Source organism: Vipera ursinii, assembly GCF_947247035.1.
Source record: "Vipera ursinii genome assembly, chromosome: 1".
NCBI lineage: Eukaryota > Metazoa > Chordata > Lepidosauria > Squamata > Viperidae > Vipera > Vipera ursinii.
This window is the reverse complement of record NC_139512.1, coordinates 9,730,150-9,756,038: the sequence shown is the minus strand read 5'-3', so window position 1 is coordinate 9,756,038 and position 25,889 is coordinate 9,730,150. Positions and strand designations below refer to the sequence as shown.

The 25,889-nt window shown below is 45.9% G+C and overlaps 1 protein-coding gene across 1 annotated transcript in view; it reads right to left on the bottom strand.

Moving 5' to 3' along the window:
• HCN2 (hyperpolarization activated cyclic nucleotide gated potassium and sodium channel 2) overlaps positions 1 to 25,500 on the bottom strand; it is a gene marked incomplete at its 5' end in the record, with an annotated part of 81,791 nt that extends 56,291 nt beyond the window's left edge. Inside the window, one exon of the mRNA XM_083363396.1 lies at positions 25,124 to 25,500. Coding sequence (XP_083219522.1) covers positions 25,124 to 25,500 — 377 coding nt within the window. The remainder of the gene's footprint in view (positions 1 to 25,123) is intronic.
• Positions 25,501 to 25,889: the final 389 nt, after the last annotated feature.

Here is a 25,889-nt window from a genome sequence, read left to right as displayed (position 1 = left end):
AGGCAGAGAGAAGCCACGCCCTGAACTGTATAAAAGGGGAATGCGTGGGAGGGCTGGTTTGCTGAAGGCAACCGCTTGAAAAGCTCCTGTTTCTTGGTTCGTGTCTTGTTCCGTTTGTTTTTGTATCAATAAATTTGGCAGGCTTAATTCCAGCCTCTTGCCTTCTTGTAAAAGGGGTTGTCCCTGCCTTTTCTGCAGGGCCGGTAGCAGGCTGGTATAGAACAATAGAGACAATCTGTTCAGAATGCACATATGCATGGATAAGTAACCATTTTGGAAAGCAGAAACATGATCGAGAGATTGCTTTATTTATTCATCAACATCAGCAAGCTTCAGGCTATCCCAGGCCTCAACAAACTATTATGTTTTTTAAAACAACAACTACATAATTATTCACTCAAAAAGTACTGTCCTTTGTCCTCCATGCAAGGTAAATCTTCTGCATCGCCAGCCTCTCTACTCTCCCAATTTAAATCCAACTTCTGCTCAGCCAGATGTGCTCTATGACATAAGTTGCTGCTGATGAAGGATTATGCTTTTTAATATAATAAGTTAAATGGAAAAGCAAACTCTTTCTGATGTTTGGCAATCACAGACTTAACAATTCACTCAAAATCAGCATTCAGATAATAGGAAGATCTCTTTCTGTCACAGAAAGTGAGCGTGGAGAAAGCAACCTCTTTGGGATAGAAGGAAATTAGAACAGAAAACACAGAATAAATGGTTTGGAACCATGGAGATCTTCTAGCCCAGGGGTAGGCAACCTTGGCTCTTTTATGACTCGTGGACTTCAACTCCCAGAATTCCTCAGCCAGCCACGCTGAGGGGAAAGGGAGAGGTTTCCAAGCGGAGCCATGCTGGCTCAGGAATTCTGGGAGTTGAAGTCCACGAGTCATAAAAGAGCCAAGGTTGCCTAACCCTGTTCTAGTCCAACCCTCTGCTCAAGCAGGAAACCCTATACCATGCCAGGCAAGTGGCTGTCCAATCTCTTCTTGAAAACCTCCACAAATGGAGCATTCACAACTTCCAGAGGCAGGTAGTTCCACTGATTAATTGTTCTCACTGTCATGAAATTTCTCCTTAGTTCTAGGTTGGATCTTTCTTTCTTGCCCTGTGCTTTGGAGAATAGGTCTGACACCTCCACCACCCCACCACCCCCCGCTTTTCTCGGTGAGAACCCCTCAAGTACTAGAAGACAGCAATCATGTCAGCCCACTAGTCCCTGTCACAAAGGTGCTTTTTTTTTCAAGAGGCAACTGGACTTCTTCTGTTTTTCCTTGAAGATATTTCGCTTCTCATCCAAGAAGCTTCTTCAGTTCAGCCATTCAGTTTGCAGAACTGAAGACGCTTCTGGGATAAGAAGAGAAGTGTCAACAAAGAAAGCCCAGTTGCCTCTTGAAAAATGAACCTTTGGGACAACCATAATTTGGATGACTGAGAATCTCCACAGACATCCCCCTAGCCCAGGGGTAGGCAACCTCAGCTCTTTTATGACTCATGGACTTCATCTCCCAGAATTCCTGAATCAGCCATGCTGAGGGGAAAGGGAGAGGTTTCCAAGCTGAGCCATGCTGGCTCAGGAATTCTGGGAGTTGAAGTCCATGAGTCATAAAAGAGCCAAGGTTGCCTACCCCTGCCCTAGCCCTTCTTTTCATTAGGCTAGACCAGGGGTCCTCAACCCCCGGTCCGTGGACCAGTACCGGACCATGCCATGCCAGCAACCAGTCTGCACAAACAAGCAAAGCCTCATCTGCGAGATGCAGGCAGCACACAAAACCACGCACACTTCAGTCTGTGGAAAAACCTCTCTCCATGGAACCGATCCCTGGTACCCAAAAGGTTGGGGACCTCTGGACAATTAATAATAATGACAATAACAACAACAAACAACAATAATAAAGTTGGAAGGGACCTTGGAGGTCATCTAGTCTAACCCTAGACATACCTAGTTCCCTCAATCGACCATACGATTTAGCCTCCAGACCCTTTATCATCCTTGTTGCTGTTCTCTGCATTCTTTCTAGGGTTTCTGAATCTTTTTTGTATGTGATGACCAGAACTGGACACGGTTTTCCCAATATGGTCTCCCCCATGAAGTATAAAGCAGTAATATCACTTCTTGTTTTCTTATCTCAACATCTCCCTTTAACCCTCTAATTAATAATATGAAATCCCCTCTAATAAGTCAAAACCCCAATTTTCTTCAACCTTATTCTGGCTTTCTTCCTTTGCCAACTAGGCTTCCATATCAGTGCTTTTAGATCATCAAATAGATCTATTATTATATATGTTATCTGAAATAAAGGAGACCATATAATTGCCAATTTTCTTGTTTTCTTGAAACAGTCCATCTGTTGATGCAGCTTAGGACTGCGTTGCCTTTTTTTGACAGCTGCAGCACACGGCTGGCTCATATTTAGGTGACTGTCCACTAGGACTCCAAGATCCCTTTCACAGCTGCTACTATTGAGCAAGGTACCACCTATACCTGTGATTTTGTTTTTTCTTCCCTATGTGTAAGAAACTTACTCTTCTCACCAGTGAATTGCATTTTGTTGGAGAGGGCCCAGGGTTCAAGTCTTTAAATTTACTTTCAAGTCTTGGCCAACCTCCCCAGGCATCTTTCAAAAAGCCACACAAAAGTAGATTTTTTAAAAAACTGATAAAATGGGAATTATTAATAAATACATGGGAAATGATCAGTTAGCTGTGTTTAATTACTTCAGTATTTCAGTAAATTTGGACAATTAGCTGAGCCACAATTTCATCATAGTGTGTTGAAAGAACCACTGTTATCTGGGGCAGATAGCACATTAATCATAAGTTATGATTGTAAATCACAGGAAATGGGTCTGAACACCTCAGGGCTACACTAACCATATTACAGCTTAATACAATGTAAGAACCCAGACCAGGGATAGGCAGCCTTGGCGCTTTTATGACTCATGGACTTCAACTCCCAGAATTCCTGAGCCAGCCACGGGGAGGGGAAAGGGAGAGGTTTCCAAGCTGAGCCATGCTGGTTCAGGAATTCTGGGAGTTGAAGTCCACGAGTCATAAAAGAGCCAAGGTTGTCTACCGCTGACCCAGACCATCTGGCTTGATTTAAAGCAGTTTCTTATATCAGAACCTAACTATTGTTAATTCAAATTTATTTTAAACTCAAGCCACCTTCATGATGGTACAAGTAGTCCTTGACTTATGACCACTTAGTGACTGTTAAAACTTACAACAGTACTGAAAAAAAAAGTGACTTCCAATCAATGCACTTAGGACCATTGTAACATCCTCATGGTTGTTAAGCAGATTGTGCCATCCTTAAGCAAATCACCGGTCATTATCTGGACTTCCCTAATGATTTTGCTTGTTGGAAGCCAGCTGGAAAAGGTCACAAGGTTATACAGTCATTTTTCAAGGAAGATTTACTTCAGCGTTTCCCAACCTGAGCCATTTTAAGATGTGTGGACTTCAACTCCCAGAATGCCCCCAGCCAGCATTGCTGGCTGGGGGTATTCTGGGAGCTGAAGTCCACACATCTTAAAATGGCTCAGGTTGGGAAATGCTGATTTAATTGATTTTTGCAGAGGGTTGGATTAGATCAGGGCTCTTCAAACGTGGCTCTTTTATGACTGGTGGAGAATTCCTCAGCCAGGCACGGTGGCTGAGGAATTCTGGGAGTTGAAGTCCACCAGTCATGAAAGGGCCACGTTTGAAGAGCCCTGGATTAGATGCTCTTTGGGACCCCTTCCAAGTCTAGGATTTTGTGATTCACCATTCCAGGTAAAATATTCAGTTCTCACCCAGGCATTCCTTTCTTCCCTCAAGGCCTGTATTCATTGCTTTGCTCCAAACATTCCTCAGCTAATTGCAGTCCCTGTGAAAGTATCAGGGAGGCTCCTCTGACCTTAGCTGCTGAAAATTAACAATACCTGTCACGCTGAGGAGGGGAAACATGAACACTGTAAAGCGAGCTCTAAAATAGGTGCCTCAAGAAGGGCGGGAGGGAAGGAAGGAAACTGGCTAACGATGAGCACGCCAGAGAAAGTGGAGAGGAAAAAGGCACCCCTCTTCCAACAGCCCTGCCCCACATTGCAGTGGGATCTCAGCCGCTTCTGTCCCCCCACCTTGGCTACCAGACATTTTCCCCACCCCTGTCCCCTAATCCTTGGGTCTTCAAACTTGGCCCTTTTATGACCTGTGGACTTCAACTCTTAAGAGTTCCTCAGCCTGAATGGGGGAACTATGGCCCCCTTCATGACTTGTGGACTTCAACTCCCAGAATTCCTCAGCCAGGCATGCCTGGCTGAGGAATTCTAGGAGTTGAAGTCCACAGGTCATAAAAGGGCCAAGTTTGAAGACCCCTGTTCTAATCGGTCAACCACTAAATTCTCAACTGCTTCTGGCCTCCAATTGGCCATGGCTAGCAGAAAATTCCACCACCACCCCGGTCTTGTCTTCCAGTTGGTCAACCAGCAATTTTCAACCACTCCTGTCCCTGATTGGTGACCTTCACCACCAGAGGATTTCCCCCATCCCTGTTGCCCAATTGGTCAACTACCAGTTCTCAACCACTCCTGACCCCCAATTTGTGACCAGGGTCACTAAAAGATTCCATCCTTGTCCCCCAATTGGTCAACCAGAAATTCTCAACACTCTGGTGCCCCAATCGATCACCACGCCCACCAGAATATCCTCTTCCTCATGTCCCTCAATTGGTCAACTGTGAATTCTCAACCCTTCATGTCCCCAAGTGGTGATCTTCGCCACTAAAGAAATTGTCCATCCCTGTCACCCAGTTGGTCAACTATGAATTCTCAACCGTTCATATCCCCAACTGGTGACCTTCACCACCAAAGGATTCCTCCATCCCTGTCACTCAGTTGGACAACCACCAAGTGTTCTCCAATTGATCACCATCGCCACCAAAAGATCCTCTCACTTCTGTCCCCCCAATTGGTCAACCATGAATTCTCAACCACCCCTGTCCCAAGTGTCCCCAAGCTTGGACATCAGAAGATTTCCCCACTCCTGTCCTCCAGTTGGTCAACCACCAATTCTCCACCATTCCTGTTCCTCAATTGGTCACCATCACCACCAGTAGGTCCTCCTACTATTGTCCCCCAACTAGTCTCTCATCTACTCCTGTCCTTCAACCGATGACTCCCAGGAGACTGCCCCAGCCCTGCAAAACATGGGACAAATCCAGCCTAGGGTGAACTACTTTAGTGGAAAAGCCCAGCCAGCCAGAAGGAACAACTGTGACAAAGGGGACTAACGTGGTCTGTGATGTGTGTGTGTGTATATGTCTTCCTAGCAACAGAGTCAGACTCACCACCAACGGTTCCTTGCTTAGCATTGCACCCTCTGAAGCTTTAGGGCAGGGGTGAGGAACTATGGCCCTTTCATGACTTGTGGACTTCAACTCCCAGAATTCCTGAGCCAGCCATGTTGGCTCAGGAATTCTGGGAGTTGAAGTCCACAAGTTATAAAGGAGCCATAATTCCCCATGTTGGCTCAGGAATTCTGGGAGTTGAAGTCCACAAGTCATAAAGAGGCCAGTTCCCCATGTTGGCTCAGGAATTCTGGGAGTTGAAGTCCACAAGTCATAAAGAGGCCAGTTCCCCATGCTGGCTCAGGAATTCTGGGAGTTGAAGTTCACAAGTTATAAAGGAGCCATAATTTCCCATGCTGGCTATGGAATTCTGGGAGTTGAAGTCCACAAGTCATAAAGAGGCCAGTTCCCCATGTTGGCTCAGGAATTCTGGGAGTTGAAGTCCACAAGTCATAAAGGGGCCATAGTTCCCTATCTCTGCTTTAGCGAAAGGGCAGAGGTGGGGAGCTAAAACATGCTTCACCACTGACCAACGCTGTAGAGAGTTTCATTTTAGCCACTTTCGAGAGAGACTATGGATTTCCAAGAATATCCAACAATTTTGGCTGTCAATCTTCATTTGGTGGGTTTTTTTATTTTTTTCAAAGATTACTTTAGCTTCCCAGAGCCAACAAACAGCACCAAAACTGACTTGTAATCCTTCCCACAAATGTGTCACTTTTCAAATCTGTCCGTTTCAAATGGTACAATCTCTCCCCGGCCTAAATCCTCAATCTGTTCCTCTTTACATCGAGGAAGGGAGATAGAATCAGTTTTTAAAAAAGAGTTTCATGTGCCCTGTTTGTTACTTATTTGAAGGTAATCTTTTCAACCTCTAGAATAGGGGGGGGGTCTTCAAACTTGGCCCTTTTATGACTTGTGGACTTCAACTCCCAGAATTCCTCAGCCAGGCACGCTGGCTGAGGAATTCTGGGAGTTGAAGTCCACATATCTTAAAAGTTCCTCCAGGTTGAGAAACATTGCTCTAGAGCAGGGAGTCTTCAAACCTGGCCCTTTTATGACTTGTGGACTTCAACTCCCAGAATTCCTCAGACAGGCATACTGGCTGAAGAACTCTGGGAGTTGAAGTCCACAAGTCGTAAAAGGGCCAAGTTTGAAGACCCCTGCTCTTTTGGGACCTGGAAGGAAGCAGGCCATTGGCAGTTGTGTGGCAATACTCACATCCTTGTGCGCGCGCGCACACACAAACACACACATCCAGCCAAGGAGGAAGCAAAATGACCGTTCCGTAGGATCAGCCCCAGAGTTGTAATCGTGCTGTGGCTGCCTCGTGCAAGACCCCCGTGTGCTTTTGATCATCCGTTTGGGCCTTGCACATTGCTCTCCGAATCCCTGTGCCTGTATGATTCCTACGGGTGTGCATTTTGGTGTGCAAATGTATCTTCTCTTGTGAAAGAGAGAGAGAGAGAGAGCTAGTTCCACTTTACAGGTTATCCTCGACTTATGACCATAATGGAGCCCTAAATTTCTGTTGCTAAATGAGACAGTTAAGTGAATTTTGCCCCGTTTTCCGACCTTTCTTGCCACAGTTGTTAAGTGAATCACTGCAACGGCCCCCAACCTTCGCTCCTTCCGGCGCGATCTAAAAACGTATCTATTTGAGCAGTCTGACCTGGTCTGATGGGTTAGGGTTGGGGTTTTAAATACGTCTTAATTATTGTTTTAACCTTGGGCAATTATTTAATCGCTTTTAACTTTTGTATCCTGTTTTGTATTTATTGCCCTGAGTCCTTCAGGAGAAGGGCGGTATAAAAATATAATAAATAAAATAAATAAAATAAACTGCTAAATTAGTACAGGTAGTCCTCGACTTACAGCAGTTCATTTAGTGACCGTTCAAAGTTACAACGGCACTGGGAAAAATGACCTTTTCTTCATACATATGACCATCGCAGCATCCCCATGGTCAAGTGATTTACATTTCAACGCTTGGCAACTGGTTCACGTTTATGACGGTTTGCAGTGTCCCGGGGTCACATGATCCCCTTTGGCAACCTTCTGACAAGCAAAGTCCATGGGGGAAGCCAGATTCGCTTAACAGCCGTGTGACTAATTTAACAACTTCAGTGATTTCACTTCACCAACGTGGCAAGAAAAGTCGCAAAATGGGGCAAAACTCACTTAACAAATTTCTCACTTAACAACATACATTTTGGGCTCAATTGTGGTCGTACGTTGAGGACTACCCATAACAGGGTTGTTAAGTGAATCTGGCTTCCCCATTGATTTTGCCTGTCAAAAGATCACAAAAAAGCGATCACACGACCCCGAGGCACTGCAACCCTCATAAACAGGAACCAGCTGCCCAGCATCCAGTTTTTGATCACGCGACCATGGGGAGGCTGCAAGGATTGCAAGTGTGTAAAATGGTCATAAGTCACTTTTTTCATGACATGGTAACTTTGGACCGTCACTAAGCCAACTGTTGTAAGATGAGAACTATCTCTATTGCAGACATGTCAAACACAAGGCCCGGGGGCCAGATGCGGCCCGCGAAATGGTTTCATGTGGCCCGCGAAGCCATCCTGGAAACAGTGAGGGAACGGCCCCCACTGCCTTGGCCCTGGCCCAGAGACCCTCCTTCTGCCAGAGACCCTCAGATCTGTCCCATTCCTGCCCAGGCCCCCATAGGTACCCTTGATGCCAACGATGTAGAGCTGGCCACGCCCACCCAGTAGGCCATATGCACTCTAGCCACGGCCACCCAGTAGGCCACGCCCACCCTGGCCACACCCACCCGGTCCCCTGAGGGCAACCACAATGCTGATGCGGCCCTCAATGAAATTGAGTTTGACACCCCTGCTCTATTGTAAGGCTACATTGGTAGAATCCTTCAAATCTGAAAATAAAGTTTTCCCACCTTCTCCTTTAGAGCCCCAGAAGCTAGGGATGGTCCCGTCCAAGCCTGTTGCCTTGCCCATTATCCAACTGCAGGCTAAGCTGTTAACAGAACAGAATAAGAGAATAACAGAGTTGGAAGGGACCTTTGAGGTCATCTAGTCCAACCCCCTGCTCAGGCAGGGAGACCCTATACCAGAGGTAGGCAACCTTGGCTCTTTTATGACTCATGGACTTCAACTCCCAGAATTCTTGAGTCAACATAGCTGACTCAGGAATTCTGGGAGTTGAAGTCCATGAGTCATAAAACAGCCGAGGTTGCCTACCCCTGCCCTATACCATTTCAGACAAATGGCTGTCCAGTCTCTTCTTAAAAACTTCCAGTGTTGGAGCATTAACAGCGTCTGGAGGCAGGTTGTTCCACTGATTTATTGTTCTAACTAACTGTCAGGAAATTTCTCCTTAGTTCTAGGTTGCTTCTCTCCTTGGTTAGTTTCCATCCGATGCTTCTTGTCCTCCCTTCAGGCGCTTTGGAGAATAGCTTGACTCCCTCTTCTTTGGGGCAGCCCCTGAGATATTGGAGATACTGTCTCTTTTCTGACTTTCCCCTCGGCCAGTAAAATAAAATAAAAAAAAAACAGAGAAAAAAAACACAGAGAAGGCACTGTGTTTGTTGCATAAGTGATCTCTGTGAGAAAGCTGCATCCATCAAAAGCACGCATCTCCTGTCTTTCCCGAAATGTCCATAAAACATCAATAAATGCTTTTAGGGCTACCAATAAATATCTGCAGGTCCAAACACTGGGTTGTTTTTTTTCATAAACCGAAAGAGAAAACAAGCCAAATGCATCCAACGGTTCTCAAATGTGATAACGAAGGGGTCTCCCTTCAGCATCCCGATGTTGTGCCCATTTTACGGATGTGACTCTCAATGACAGCCACAGAAACAAGTGTGTGGGGTTCCACCCCCCCAAAAAAGATGTCTTCCCTGAGGATAAATTAAGCAACTTATACAACAAGGCTGGATTTTTTTCCCCACCTAAAGGCTGAACGCAGCAAGAAGGGAACAATCTCTGCTCCAGCCAAGCAGATCCCACTGTAAAAATAACACAAGTATCTTCCTTTCCCAAGGCTGCAAAAAAGCACAGCAAAGAATTTGTAGGCTCCAAACATGAGAAGAAAGAAGAAAAAGTTTTAAAGCTTGGGCTTGGCATATAAATCTTGTCTCCTGCATCGGGAAACTTGATTGTACAAATAGGATCCCTTGTTTGTGGCATCCTTGGTGCTCTCGCAGCATAGCTGTCTTGAAGATGTTTCACTAACCAAGTACGGTAGGTCAGGGCTTTTCAACCAGTGGTACGGGTACCACCTGTGGTACATTGGCACCTGGCAGGTGGTACACGACCATCCTAGAAAAGTGGTAGTGGGGGAAGGGAATGAGCTGAACCGGTGGCAGCACCGCACAAGCCTGAGCGAGAGACGGCTGGAGCTGCAGGGCTGTCGGGGCTCAGCGGAAGCGCCAGGATCAGCGCCAGGATCCACCTGGAGCTCGGCACTGATCCCGGTGCTTTTGCTGAGCCCAGAAGAAGCGCCGATCAGCTGGAATGTTGTAGCATCTCCAGGGTCTTGTGATTTACATTCAGATGCTTGGCAACTGATTCATATTTATGACAGTCACAGTGTCCCAGGGTCATGTGAAGTGACCAAAATCTGCTGCAACCACCCAGCAGATTAGGAGGGGGGAATAAAAACCAAACACTCCCCCACCCCACCCCCGCTGCCAATCCTCAACAGAAATGCTCAAAACAATGAAAACCTCAGACAGGAGGAAGAGTGCTGCCGGGCGGGCAGGCAAATATCTTGCTTGGCTGTAGCTTGGGGGGGCACTTTTTTCAGTGCCAATGTAACTTCGAACAGTCACTAAGCGAACTATTGTAAGTTGAGGACTACCTGTACTTCACTTTTTTCCTTTTTTTGGGGGGGGGGGTCATGAAGTTTTTGACACCTTGCTAGGCGACTGGTGGTACTCGGATGTTGCCATATCCTAAAAGTGGTACAATGGGTGAAAATGGGTGAAAAGGTTGAAAAGCCCTGCGGTAGGTAACATTTTCAGCACTTAGAAGCTTGGAGCTTGCTCTCTGTTTATATAAGTGGCTTGCTCGGACAAACAATCAAACAGTGAACAAACAGCCTAATCAAGGAATTACCAAGATATAAACAAAACTTCCTGCAATGGTGACAGGGAAGCCACTTGTATATAAACTTTGTGCAAATTCTATTTCCTACCAGCCCTGATATTATTATATTATATTATGATATTATTATAATATATAATAATAATAATAATAATGAAGAAGAAGAAGAAAGTTTGAAGGGACCTGGGAGGTCATCTAGTCCAATCCTCTGCTCAGGCAGGAAACCCTATACCATTTCAGACAAATGGCTGTCCAGTCTCTTCTTAAAAAATTCCAGTGTTGGAGCATTCACAGCTTCTGGAGGCAGGTTGTTCCACTGGTTAATTGTTCTCACTGTCAGGAAGTTTCTCCTTAGTTCTAGGTTGCGTCTCTCTTTGGTTAGTTTCCATCCGTTGCTTCTTGTCCTGCCTTCAGGTGCTTTGGAGAATAGCTTGGCTCCCTCTTCTTTGTGGCAGCCCCTGAGATACTGGAAGACTGCTATCATGTCATCTTTGTTGCTCTTCTTTGTACCCTTTCTAGAGTCTAGAGTATTATCTAGTAGTTGGATAGTGAAATATCTGCAAGGAGCTATAAAGATTTTCTTCTATTGATCTCTTGTTTGCAGTACAGCAAAAAGCATCAAGAAGCTCAGAACTGGATGAGATGTTAGAGATCATTTAGTCCAGCCCTACCCAGTGTGGGATCCCCTAGGGCAGGGGTAGGCAACCTTGGCCCTTTTATGACTTGTGGACTTCAATACCCAGAATTCCTGAACCAGCCATACTGACTCAGGAATTCTGGGAGTTGAAGTCCACAAGTCATAAAAGGGCCAAGGTTGCCTAACCCTGCCCTAGGGCCATGCTCCTTAATATTTGGTCTCTGTATATCCCCCAACACCTTCTCAGGGGTCTACAAAATGAAAATAACCTGCCAGCCTATATGGAAAAATAGTATTAAAATCCCATGTAACCATAGTGAGAAGCAGCAGCAGTACTGAATGCATCCATTTTAATTTTTAATACCTTTACATTTGATACATTATTGATAACTGTAACCTATTCAAACCAAAGCTCTTTTGGACGGCTCCATAATTTTTAAAAGTGGGAATGTGTCCCAAGAAGGAAGAAAAAGTTCAAGAAACGCTACACTGAAGCCTCTCCAGTGAAGGGAAAATTGCTATTTCATGTGGCAGACAGTTCCCCTGGCTCCTACAATCCGAAAGATCCCTTTGATGACTAGCCTGCATGTCCTTCTTCATAGTTTTACCCCCGTGATTCTCAAATCTTTTTTTTTTCTTTTCAAATGACCACGCTTCACAGCTGAATCTTTCACCTGTCTGAATGCAGGATCGAGATTATAGCTACGGCCAAGTTTAAGATGTGTGGACTTCACCTCCCAGAATTCCCCAGCCAACATGGGAGTTGAAGTCCACACATCTTAAACTTGCTATGGTTGAGAAACATTGAGCGTGTCCATCTTGAAGTCACGACACCTCCACTTCCCAATACTAAATTAATATTAAGGAAGCGCATGCTTGATCTCTATGGAGATTCTCAAGTCATCCAAGTCATAGTTAACCCAAAGATGCTTTTTCATGCGGCAACTGGACTTTCGCCTCGTAAAAAAATGCATCTTTGGGAGCATTCTTGACCCCATGCAGAGTGGCTTTGACATCTATTTCAAAGAAATAAAAAGGTGCTTTCCTTCATCTCTGAGAGGAAAAAAAGATCAAAGGCAATTTAACCATCGCCTTCCCTATTTGTATGAGAAGGAATGGTGTGACTATTGCCAATTCTTTTCTGAAGGAAGGAACGATGGCTTTATTTACTCACACGACAACCCCCTAAGGAAGGCACGCCGACCCAAGGGCACCCCATCATTTTTGACTTAAATAAGAATCCATATTCATTTCTTTCTAAACTGGCTGAGTTTATTTAAAACAAATTTTTTAAAGCCGGTCTGAAGTCAAGGTTGATTTTATAGACAGGCCCAGAGCAGTTTCCCATGGACCCCTTCGGAAACTGGCAATATTTAAATCTGGAAGGCAGAGATGTTTCTTGATCTGCCAAATAACCTTGGCGGATAATATCACTCACCCCTAACTCCCTCCAGGTGCGAAATATCCTGTTTAGGGTCCCCAAATTCAAGGCAGAGAGGATGCACAGTAGGGGATGATGAAGAACACAAAGGGGGTGGTGGTGGAGGGGTGATCAGATGACCCAAAGATGGAGACAACTGGGGGAAGCAGCTCCCTTGAACTGGCTTCATCCCTATTTTTTTTTCAGATTAAAGTGTATGAGCATCCAGAACTGTGAGATGCGCGGCGTATAAATTTAATCAATGAAGAAATAAATGACCCAGGCTGAGTCAAAAGTTTGTCCTTTCCCAAGACTTTTGGGCTGGTTACAGGTAGCCCTAGGCCTAGAGTGACTTACAACCATTTGTTTAGTGACTGTTTGAAGTTACAACGGCACTTGCAAGTGTGACATGACCGGTCCTCAGACTTATGACTGTTGCAGTGTCCCCATGGTCACGAGATCCAAATCTGGGCGCTTGGCAACTGGCATATGTTTATATAACGACAACAACAACAATAAAGTTGGAAGGGACCTTGGAGGTCATCTAGTCCAACCCCCTGCTCAGGCAGGAAACCCTACACCATTTCAGACAAATGGCTGTCCAGTCTCTTCTTAAAAACTTCCCGTGTTGGAGCATTCACCACTTCTGGAGGCAGGTTGTTCCAATGGTTATTTGTTCTCCCTGTCAGGAAATTTCTCCTTAGTTCTAGGTTGCTTCTCTCCTTGATTAGCTTCCATCCGTTGCTTCTTATCCTGCCTTCAGGCGCTTTGGAGAATAGCTTGACTCCCTCCTCTTTGTGGCTGCCCCTGAGATACTGGAAGGCTGCTATCATGTCACCCCTAGTCCTTCTCTTCGTTAAACTACTACACATACCCAATTCCAGCAACCGTTCCTTATATGTTTTAGCCTCCAGTCCCCTAATCATCTTTGTTGCTCTTCTCTGTTTATTAGAGTTGCACCCCCCTGGGGTCGTGTGATCCCCATTTGCGACTTTCCCAGCTGGCATCTGACAAATAAAGTCAAATGGGGGAAGCAGGATTGGCTGAATGACCACGTGATTACAGATAGTCCTTGACTTACAGCTGTTCAGTTACAACGGTACTGAAAAAAAGCGACTTACAACCATTTCTTCACACTTACAACCTTTGCAGCATCCCCACGGTCACGTGATCAAACATTTGGGTGCTTGGCAACCGACTCCTATTTACGTCGGCTGCAGCGTCCACAGAGTCGCGTGATCCTTTTTTACAGACCTTCTGAAAAGGAAAGTCAGTGGGGAAGCCAGATGAACTTAACAGCCGACGGCAGTGATTCACTTAACAATGGCAGAAAAAGGTCATAAAATGGGGCAAAACTCACTTAACAAATGTCTCACTTAGCAAGAGAAATTTTGGGCTCAACTGTGGTCATAGGCTCAGGACGGTCTGCAATCAACTGCCGTGACTTGCTTAAAAACCGTGGCAAAAATGGCTACAAAATCAAATGCAATTCACTTAACAACTGCCTTGCTTAGCAACGGAAATCCTGATCCCAACTGTGGCTGTCAGTGGGGGGCTACTTCCGTAGGCCTGGGAGAATCCTCTCTCCTCCCCCTTCCCTACCGGCCAGAAAACCCAGTGGCTGCGGCTGAAAGGTGCAGCGAATGTACAAGGGCTCCAGATGCCAAAAAAGTTGGCACTTCTGTACCTTTGCTACAGAAATAGCAACTGAGGCAATCAGAACCATCAATCCAACTGCACCCAACCTGATTTACAGCCAGTTGAGGAGAATTTAAGATGGGGGAAAGGAGGGAGGGGGAGAGATGGGAGAGAGAGAGAGAGGAAGAGAGAGAGAGAGAGAGAAGTAGATAGTAGAGAGGAAGAGAGAGACAGAGAGAGAAAGAGAGGAGAGAGAAAGAAAAGAGAGAGAGAGAGAGAGGGAGAGACAGAGACGCACACAAAGAGAGAAAGAGACAGAGAGAGAAAAAGAAATGAGAGGAGAAAGGAAGACAGAACGAGAAAAACAGAGAGGAAGAGACAGAAAGAGAAAGAGAGAGAAGAGTGGAAGAAAGAGAGAGACACACAAAGACAGAGAGGGATAAAGAGAGAGAAAGAGGAGAGGAGAGAGAAGAGAGAGATACGGAGAGAGAGGAGAGAGGAAGAGAGAGAGAGACACACACACACACAGAGGAGACAGAGAAAAAGAGGAGAGAAAAAGAGAGGAGATAGATAGATAGATGATAGATAGACAGATAGACGGATAGACGGATAGATGGATAGATGATAGACAGACAGATAGACAGATAGATAGATAGATAGATAGATAGATAGATAGATAGATAGATAAATTGATTTTAGAATGAACCACGCTTTGCCTCCCAGCTCTTCTCCCCAAACTGACAGCAAGGCCAAGCTTCCTCCCCCCCCACCCCTAATTCTGATTTGCTTTGCAGCAAAAGTCTTACTCATTATTCCTCCGCCTCTCAGCTCTGTCACCTTCTAAGGATGGAAAGAGGGGGGGGGAAAGGGGGGGGGAGGAATGTCCTTGCTTTCAAGGCCGCCTCAAAATGGATTCCTGCTTTTTCTCCCCTCAAAGGGGCACCCATCCTCTCAAAGCTTGCACTGCCATCGTCAAGGGATGGTTTGCAATCCAGGCCAGGGACGCAGCTGAACGGTTTTTTTTTTTTGCAGAACAATAGAGGGAGGGAGAGGATAATCCACCTCCCCCAGGGTGGTTGCAATGATTCCCGCCCCCCCCCCGCCCCCCCACACACATAGCCAGATGACAGTGGGACCGCAGCTTTGCAATTGGGAGGGGAGGAAAGCACACAGTTCTTAGACCTTTGACCTTATTGTGCTTTCTGTCATTTATTTATTTATTTTAAAAAAGAATGGGGACTGTAGCCAAGAAATTAAAAGACGCTTGCTCCTGGGGAGGAAAGCCATGGCAAATCTAGACAGCACACTAAAAAGCAGAGACATCACCCTGTCAACAAAAGTGCGTATAGTCAAGGCTATGGTCTTCCCAGTTGCCATGTATGGCTGTGAAAGCGGGACCATAAGAAAGGCTGAGCGCCAAAGAATGGAGGCCTTTGAACTATGGTGCTGGAGAAGACACCTGCGAGTCCCTCAGACTGCAAGGCGATCAAACCGGTCAGTCCTAGAGGAGATCAACCCTGACTGCTCTTTAGAAGGCCAGATCCTGAAGCTAAAACTCAAATACTTTGGCCATCTAATGAGAAGGAAGGACTCACTGGAGAAGAGCCTAATGCTGGGAAAAGTTGAGGGCAAGAGAAGAAGGGGACGACAGAGAATGAGGTGGCTGGATGGAGTCACTGAAGCAGTAGGCGTGAGCTTAAATGGACTCCAGAAGATGGTAGAGGACAGGAAGGCCTGGAGGAACATTGTCCATAGGGTCACGATGGATCGGACACGACTTTGCAACTAACAACAACAACTTTATTCAGCAGCTAATCCAAGTCATCGCTTTTCCCACCGTGTGGTCCTCCCTGTAACTTAACTGGCACTTCCCCCCCCCCTCTGCTTTCTGAAGGTTTCCTAAAAAAGAACAGCCTGCATTTTCTCTTCATCCAAAGTCAGAGGGTTAGTCCTGCCTCAAGAACTGTTCCGAACTCTTCCCAACTTCTCCAAGTTGGCGCCCTTGGGATATTTTTGGCTCTTGTGCTCTGCACGAGCAGCCAGCCTGAGTTATGTCACTAACAGGCCCCTGAAGTTTACTCGAGTATCTGCCAACGTTCAGGATAAAATGTTCGCCTAGGCACAAACCAGTTATTTAGGTGGGGGGGGGGGAAGGAAAGAAAATAGAATGGCAAAGCTGAAGCTTTTTTTTTTTTTTTTGCTAGTAGACCCTCACTGCTGCTGGTGCTGGAAAAACCTGGCACTCTGTTGAACTCTGTTTTCCTTTCACGGACACCCCAGGTTAGACGTTTGAAATAAAATTGGCAGATTAAACTATTCCAGACATCTGTCCAGATGTGGCACTATTCCATTTTTTTTCCCAATGCAGGTACTTCATTTCCCCAAGTGATAACCCATGTCTCAATTTTTTGCGAGGGAGGATTCACCAATTCTGCGGATGTAGCACCTCCCCCCATTAGTATAAATTACCCTGATTTTAATTCTAACTGTGCTTTTAACCGGTTTTTTTTAACATTATTTTATTATGTTGTTTGTAAACCACACAGAATCACTGAAGTGAAAAAGGGTGATGTAGAAATTTGATAGAGGCAGACATGCAGTACGGATGGGAGAGAGAGAGAGATGGATAGAATAGATAGATGAGATAGATAGATAGATAGATAGATAGATAGATAGATAGATAGATAGATAGATAGATAGACAGACAGACAGACAGAGACAGATATGGATGGAATAGATAGATGAGATGAGAGAGAGAGAGAGAGAGAGAGAGAGATGGACAGACAGGACAGGCAGATAGACAGATAGATGAATGGATGGATGGAGAGATATGGATGGGATGGGATGGGATGGGATGGATAGACAGACAGACAGAGACAGACAGACAGACAGACAGACAGGCAGAATATGGAAAGGGTGCTCAGAATTCAACCAAACCCCAAATCTGGGCTAAGTTACTCAAAGTATAGCAATATCTGTACATCCACATTCACCAATACTTATTGGGTATCTCATAACCACTACCAAAGTGCTTAATCAGATTAAAAAAATTAATTTATTTAGTTCATGCTTTTAAAAAGTAACACAGAAAAAAGAAAAGGACCAATGTAAAGATAATTAGGATAGACGTATACATACATTCCTGGCCAAAGAGGGGAAAAAAACACACCAAAAAAAGTGCTTTAACAAAAAAGCAAAAAAGATGTAACAAAGAAAAAAGAAAGAAAAAAAAAACATAATATGTATCAATAATATAGAGTACATAGTATAATGTACATCATTACAGTAAAAGTTACAATGCTATCTATACTTATCTAATGCAAAGATTACTGAAGTGTTTCTAAGACACTTATATAACAATCACATTTTTTTTAACCTATTGTATTTTGTTTATCGGCAATCCCCTCATAAGCGTCAAGTACCATCAGGTCTTCAATCCATGGAGTGAATTGAGTGCTTAACCAGATTAAAGCTTGCCTGAAATTATTCTGAGTGTAATTATTGGATGGATTTTTGCATGAAATTAAGACGGGATGCATCCAATACGCTAACCTAGACTAACGGTTGAGTTTTTTAGCCTGTGATACGGAAAAACTGTGTTTGCTTAATTCAGGTTTATTTATCAAGCTTATTTTCACTCAAGGCACTGAACGTATCTCATGCTCTTTCCTCCTCCCATTTGCCCCACAAAAACAGTCCTGTGAGCTGGTTTGGGCTGAGAGAAACTTTAGATAGCGTATGTCATGTTAGGTCCTCGATGTATGGCCACAACTAAGCCCAAAATTTCCACTGCTAAGCGAGACGGTTGTTTAAACCAACAATCTAAGGACCCAGATTGTTGGGGGCAATTAAGCTGACTTTGTAAAAATGCCGCTTGGGGTGTGTGTGAAAGCCCTAATAAGCAGGCATATACATAGAATGAAGGCTACTGCTAAGCTTGTAAGCCGCCCTGAGTCTTCGGAGAAGGGCGGGATATAAATGGAATTAAAAATAAAAATAAATAAATAAACGGGTTGTGCCTCTTTTTAAGACCTTTCTTGCCACAATTGTTAAGGTAATCACACTGCAACTCTTAGCTGAATCATGCAGCCGTTAAGCAAATCTGGCTTCCCACATTGATTTGGCTTGTCGGAAGCCAACTGGAAAGTTGACAAATGGCGATTACATGACAAACCCTCCCCCCCCCAAGGGCAGTGAAACACTCATAGGTACCTGCCAGTTGCCAAGCATCTGAATTTTTATCACAGGACTACATGGCTGCTACAACGGTTGTTAAGTCTGAAAGTCATTTTTTCCAGCACCGGTGTAAACTTGTACAGTTGCTAAATGAACGGGGTGTTAAGTCAAGGACTACTTTTAGTTCAAAGGCTGTGAACTTCAATTTCAGTTTTGCTGAATTTCGTTCAAACTCCTAAAAGGTCTCCAGCTCTGTTTGATGCAAATTATACCAGTCAGGATCCAATACGTCTTGAAGGACACTTTGAGGAAGTCACCTTGTAATAATAATAAAGTTGGAAGGGACCTTGGAGGACATCTAGTCCAACCCCCTGCTCAGGCAGGAAACCCTATACTATTTCAGACAAATGGCTGTCCAGTCTCTTCTTAAAAACTTACAGTGTTGGAGCATTCACCACTTCTGGAGGCAGGTTGTTCCACTGGTTAATTGTTCTCACTGTCAGGAAATTTCTCCTTAGTTCTAGGTTGCTTCTCTCCTTGGTTAGTTTCCATCCGATGCTTCTTGTCCTGCCTTCAGGCGCTTTGGAGAATAGCTTGACACTCTGAATTTGGCTTGCTATATTGACTCTATTTGTTGGGGGGGAAACCCACCACCACCACCAGAAGGTCTCAAATGGCAATCTCGTGATGCTGCAAACATTGTGAATACATATTGGTTGCCAAGCACCCAAATTATCATCACGTAACTGTGGGATGCTCTGATGGTCAAAAGTGCCTCAGGATCAATCACAATTTGCTTTTTCCAGTACTATTGTAATTTTGAATAGTCAGTAAGTGGAGGATTACCTGTAACCATCAGGGCTTGTTTTGGGCGAGGGATTGCATAAGATATGAGCCAGCCGTGTGCTGCAGCTGCCAAAAAAGCCAACACAGTGCTAGGCTGCATTAACAGAGGGATAGAATCAAGATCACGTGAGGCATTAATATCACTTTACAATGCCTTGGTAAGGCCACACTTGGAATACTGCATCCAGTTTTGGTCATAATGTAAAAAAGATGTCGAGACTCTAGAAAGAGTACAGAGAAGAGCAACAGAGATGATAAGAGGTCTGGAGGCTAAAACATATAAGGAACGGTTGTTGGAATTGGGTATGTCTAGTTTAATGAAGAGAAGGACGAGGGGGGACAGGATAGCCATGTTCCAATATCTCAGGGGTTGCCCCAAAGAAGAGGGAGTCAAGCTATTCTCCAAAGCACCTGAAGGCAGGACAAGAAGCAACGGATGGAAGCTAATCAAGGAGAGAAGCAACCTAGAACTAAGGAGAAACTTCCTGACAGTGAGAACAATTAACCAGTGGAACAACCTGCCTCCAGAAGCGGTGAATGCTCCTGCCTGAGCAGGGAGTTGGACTAGATGACCTCCAAGATCCCTTCCAACTATTATTATTATTATTATTATTATTATTATTATTATTATTATTATTATTATTATTATCATCATCATCATCATCATCATCATCATCATCATCTTAAATGACTATATTTTTTTTTTAAAAGGCATAACATTGGATGTGACTCATTTAATAAATACATTTCCTATTTCTATTCTCCTTTGTGGTGATAAAATCAAGACTACCTCTTGTGATGCTGCCTTCTGAGTACTCCAGTGCATCCTAATGATAAAATTACCAACTTCCGTTCAATAATAACTAAAACATTAAAGTTGCATTAATATGCTGGTCTACGGCAGTAATAAAGATTTGATTTGAAAGTTGCATCAAATCAGCTTTTTGCAGTAACCACTCAGAGTGTCATTTAAAACTATCCATTTAATTAACATCCTTTCCCCGCCAGCCACAGAACCCCATTGAGAGGGGTAAGTTTCACATTTATTCCCATCCTATCATATAAGGTCACCTTGTACCGACCTTAACAATTCCAGCTTCAACCAGAAAACAGCCCTACCTATCTACCTTGCCTTGAAAGCTTTGGACTACTTCTCCCATAGTTCTTTGCCAGCAAATTGGCAATGTGGCTTTTGAGCAGTAGGCCCCCTTGTCGACACACCTGAGAGGCAGTTCAATGAAGGGAAGAATTGAACTGTACAGGTAGTCCTCAGCTTACGATCACAATTGACCCCAACATTTTTGCTGTTAAGTGAGACGTTAGTTAAGTGAGTTTTGCCTCGTTTTACGACCCTTCTTGCCTGAGTTGTTAAGTGAATCACTTAACTTGATAAGTTACTCACCCGGTTGTTAAGTGAATCTGGATTCCCCATTGCAAAAGGGGGGGTGTCACATGACCTTGGGGCACAGCAACGGTCATAAATATGAACCAGTTGCCAGGCTTCTGAATTTTGATCACGTGATCGTGAGGATGCTGCAAAAGCCGTAACTGTGAAAAAAAGGTCTTAAGTCACTTCTTACTGCTGCTGTAACTTTGAATGTTCACTTAAATAAACTGTTGCAAGTCGAGGACTACCTGCATAGGAATTCTAACCCACATTCTAAGCAACATACATCTATTTGCACTGGAGCTTCAATTTGTAAAAATGCCAGCCAACAGCTTCTCAGCTGGAAAAAGGGGGCATTAAGCACCTGAAAAACAAAGCAGGTAAACTTCCTGCAGGGAGACAGTTTGGTGTAGTGGTGAAAGCACCAGGCTGATAAATAGGAGACGGTGAGTTCAAGCCTTGCTTTAGGCCAGGGGTAGGCAACCTTGGCTCTTTTAGGACTCGTGGACTTCAACTCCCAGAATTCCTGAGCCAGCATGGCTCAGCTTGGAAACCTCTCCCTTTTCCCTCAGCACGGCTGGCTCAGGAATTCTGGGAGTTGAAGTCCATGAGTCATAAAACGGCCTAGGCCTAGACCAGGGGTAGCCAAACTTGGCTCTTCGATGACTCGTGGACTTCAACTCCCAGAATTCCTGAGCCAGCATGGCTCAGCTTGGAAACCTCTCCCTTTTCCCTCAGCATGGCTGGCTCAGGAATTCTGGGAGTTGAAGTCCACGAGTCATAAAGCAGCCTAGGCCTAGACCAGGGGTAGGCAACCTTGGCTCCCTCATGACTCGTGGACTTCAACTCCCAGAATTCCTGAGCCAGCATGGCTCAGCTTGGAAACCTCTCCCTTTTCCCTCAGCATGGCTGGCTCAGGAATTCTGGGAGTTGAAGTCCACGAGTCATAAAGCAGCCTAGGCCTAGACCAGGGGTAGGCAACCTTGGCTCTTTTAGGACTCGTGGACTTCAACTCCCAGAATTCCTGAGCCAGCATGGCTCAGCTTGGAAACCTCTCCCTTTTCCCTCAGCATGGCTGGCTCTGGAATTCTGGGAGTTGAAGTCCACGAGTCATCAAAGAGCCAAGGTTGCCTACCCGTGCTTTAGGCACAAAAGCGGGCTGGGTGACTTGGAGCCAATCACCAGGAGATGGTGAGTTCTTGTCCCGCCTTAGCCATGAAAGACAGATGGGGAAATTTGGACCAATCACCAGGAGGTTGTGAATTCTAGTCTTGCCTGAAGCGTGAAAGCTGGCTGGGTGATTTTGGGCCAGCCCCAGAAAGAAGAAGCAGGCAAGGATAACCCCCTAAAACCTTGCCAGGGAAACTGCAGGGACTCATCCAGGCAAGCCAAAGTTTAATGTTTCCCAGACTAAAATTGAGCTAAAGGAGGACAATGGTCACAAACTCTTTTTGTCAGTATACACGTCCCCAGATGTGGCTCGAAAGAAATCCTCAGCTTTCCTTTTGGACCAGCTTCAGAAACTCTGATCAGCAGCTAAAAATGCTTCCTTAGAATCATCTAAAACGGGGGTCTCCAAACTTGGCCACTTTAAGACTCGTGGACTTCAACTCCCAGAATTCCCCAGCCTGCCTAACAGCTTAACTACAGTACCCCAAAGCCTTTTCTTATTCTCAGATGTTCTGGACCCCATAATTCCCAGATTTTGCAAAAGCAAAGGATCCTTTGGAGGTTTGAAGAGCACCGGAAAGGAGAAAGGTGCTTTGGAATATATGTGTTGATTTTTAAGATGCCAGAAGGTTATTTTTCACTTCGCTTGAATACTTATGGAATGAACCTTGCCAATTGAGGCTTGATTTGCTGTAAGTCTGCCACCCAGCAACAGCGAACAAGCTTAATGCCCAAGATTTACGGCACTCAGTAGCACTATGCAGAAGACTGACTGCAACCTAGCCATCAGGATAACTGGCAAGATCTCAACAACTTTCGGTCTCCCATAAATTCACAGCCCTGAGTTCAAAACAGAATTTTTTTAAAAAAAACTCTTTTTAATCCTATCTAGATTTATGCTCTTTTTAAAGTTTCTGTTACTGTGTTCACCTGCCGTTCTGGGCCACATGACGTTGGTTCTAGTTTAACGTGCCTGCAAACCATGATTTATGGCTTAGTTGTTTTGGGAAGCCAGCTCAGTGGAGGTTCGTTCAATAAAACAAACTATGGTTGAATGCAGTGCATGAAACCTGACCCAAACTATACAACAGCAAGCCCAGCACGGTTACTGGTGGGACAATATTGGAAGAAGGATAGTTTGCCTACTATAGAAGAATGGGTGTTTAAAGTTTCGAATCTTGCAGGAATGTCTAAGATTTCTGCTTACTTGAAAGATCACTCGCAAGAAAGATATATTTCAGTTTGGAGGAGATGGATAGATTATATTCAGAATAAATATGGGACTAAAAAGTTCCATTTAGCTTATGAGTAGATTTTAGAGGGATATTGTTATTGATATTAGTGTTGGTACTTTGTATGTATTTATGTTAAAGGGGAGTTAAAGCACATTATGAATTTGGTTAATTGTATATTATGTATAATTTTTATTTAGAATATGATTATTATAACTATAATCCTGTATTTAGCTCTGGGAAGTGGGGGGGGGGAAGTGGGCGGGTTTGGGGTGGGGGTGGGGATTTGGGGATATATTGTAAAATCTTGTTTTTGTAAAACTCTTTAAATAAAAAAACAAACAAACAGCAAGCTCGAAATGGTACAATGCATTCCAAGTTAGTAAATAGTTCTGGAAGTAAAACTGGCCTTTGCACGTGCCCCGATCCAAAGAATATATAACTCCCAGGATCAAAGGGGGGAAAAAAATTCATCCCTTAAGTTACGATTGTGAATCTGAACCTGACATTTTGCAACCCCAGTTATTTCTCAAGTTCCTTTAGAGATAAAAAGCTTAAAAGCATTCAACACTGATCTATTACTTGCGCCAAACACCAGTTAGATGTCCTGACAGTTATTTTCTTTCATTCTTGGCTTGTATTAAAACACCCACAGGAATAGCTGAAAGTTGCTCTGGAAACCTGTACCTATAATTTATTTAGAAAGGCAATATGCTTCCCGCTCTCTGAAGATACAACCGAGCCTTTTTTTGGAAACAACATTAACGACGTACAATAGTCACGAAATGCAAAACACAAATTAAAACGATCCCATTGTTCAAAAAGACTTGGGCAAAAGCAACAGGCTTTTGACCTCTGCCTAAAATATCTGTCCGAAGGAAAACAGCCAACCTGTTAAACCAGTGCAACCATCTTCCTAATAAACACATTTTTCCCCTTCCTTTTGTCCAAGATTCCTCTGCCTTTCCCTTTTGAAACTCATCCCAGGAGTTTTTTCCTCCCTTCGTCTCTGACCAACCGTCACTGTCCCCAGTCTAGATCTGGGGACCAGGACCGGGCCGCAGCATGCCAGCAACCGGTCCGCACAAACAAGCAAAGCCCCATCCGCGGGATGCAGGCAGCGCACAAAACCACGCAGTCTCCTGTCCGTGGAAAAACCTCTCTCCACGCAACCGGTCCCTGGTGCCCCAAAAGGTTGGGGACCTTTTCCTACTCATCCTTCCCACCCCTGTTTTTCTCCCCACTTTCTGAGCAATTCTGCTTTGCCCCAACCGGACCGAACAGATTCGCTTCCAATTTTTCCCTGTCACGCTCCATGTCCAGAGGGAGACGGTGCATTGATTTGATGCAACTGACGTCCCTCTGCGGCTCTTGCCCTTAGCTGGAAACCAAGGGGAGATGCAATGTCAGGCTGTCAATCTGGACTCCCCTCTTTTGGGAGCCGGGTTTGATCCTGCCTCCCGGTTTCACCTCCCGCCTCTCCCCCCCCCCCCCAGACATCCCGCAGAAGGGAGGGAGGGAGGGAGGCCAGACGTCCCTTAAGGTCAGGATCAGAAAATTCCACCTGTTCCAAAGCTGCTGCAACTACAGGTAGTCCTCGGCTTACAACAGTTTGCTTCGAAGTCACAGCGGCACTGAAAGAAAGGCCCTTAGGGCCGTTAACCCATTTCTCACTTAGCAACATAAAGGTTGGGCTCCGCTGAAGTCGCCCGTCGAGGACTGCCTGTCTTTTTTGGACTGGACTGTGGGCTGCGATACGGTCTCTTTCCTTGAGCAAGGGGGTTCGACTAGATACAGCGTTTCCCAACCTTAGGAACTTGAAGATGCGTGGACTTCAACTCCCAGAATTCCCCAGCCAGCATAGCTGGCTGGGGAATTCTGGGAGTTGAAGTCCACGCATCTTCAAGTTCCTAAGGTTGAGAAACGCTGGTCACTAGAAGACCTCTGAGATCCCTTCCGGGATCTCTTTTATGTTCTTCTCCTTCTGAAAGGCCAAAGGTCAAACCTTCTGGGAAGGAGGGGGGGGAAGTTCTCTCTCTGGTCGGAAATCACCGCAGGCCGTTCCTTCGGTCCTCCTCCTCCCCCACCTCCACCAACCCCGGAGCTGCCCGCAAAGCCAAAGCGGCGGAGAAGCCAGCGGCGGGCGCGGACCCCCAGCCCACCCCTCCCGCGGCCGCTGCGCCGAGCCTCGCCTGAAGTCGCTGTACGGGTGGATGATCCAGGCGCCGGCGGACTTGACCCGCTCCTGCTCGCGCTCCACCGCCTTCTGCGAGCCGAACATCCGCAGCGAGAACTTGTTGACGCCCGGCTGGAGCATGGCGCTGAACTGCCGCTGCATGAAACTGGCCTGGCTGCCGCGGGGCTCTCCGCCGCCCGGCCCCGCCTCGGCCCCGTCGGGGGCGCCTTCCTCGGCCGCTTTCGGGGAGCCGCCGCCGCCCTCGGGGCTGCAGGAGAAGGAGACCTTGGGCTGCGAGGGCGGCGGCGGGCCCGGCGGCGGGTCGGGACCCCCTTCGTCCCCGCGGCGGCACTCCCCGTTGGGGGAGCCCCCTTTGCCGGCGCGGCCGCCCATGGCGCACCCGCGCTGCGGGGAGAGCAGCGTCCCCTTGGCGCCCTCCTCTTGCGACGGCGAAGCGGACGAGGACGCGGCGGCGGCCGGGCCGGGGGCGGCGGGGACCCCCGGCGGTGTTGCAGTGGCCGCCGTGCCGCCGCCGGAGCCGCTGCCTCCCGTCCGCATGCTGGACCTGAAGGCGCCCCGACACGAGCAGCCGGTTGCGCGCCGGGATGCGGCAGCGGCGGCGGCGGCGGCAGCGGCGGAGGTGGAGCTCGGCCGCCTGGAGGGGAGGGGCTGAGGAGGAGGGGGGAGAGAGGGAGAAGCGGGTGTTTGTGTCTGTGTGTGTGTGTGTGTGTGTGTGTGTGTCTGTGTGTGTGTGTGTCTGTGTGTGTGTGTGTGTGTGTGGA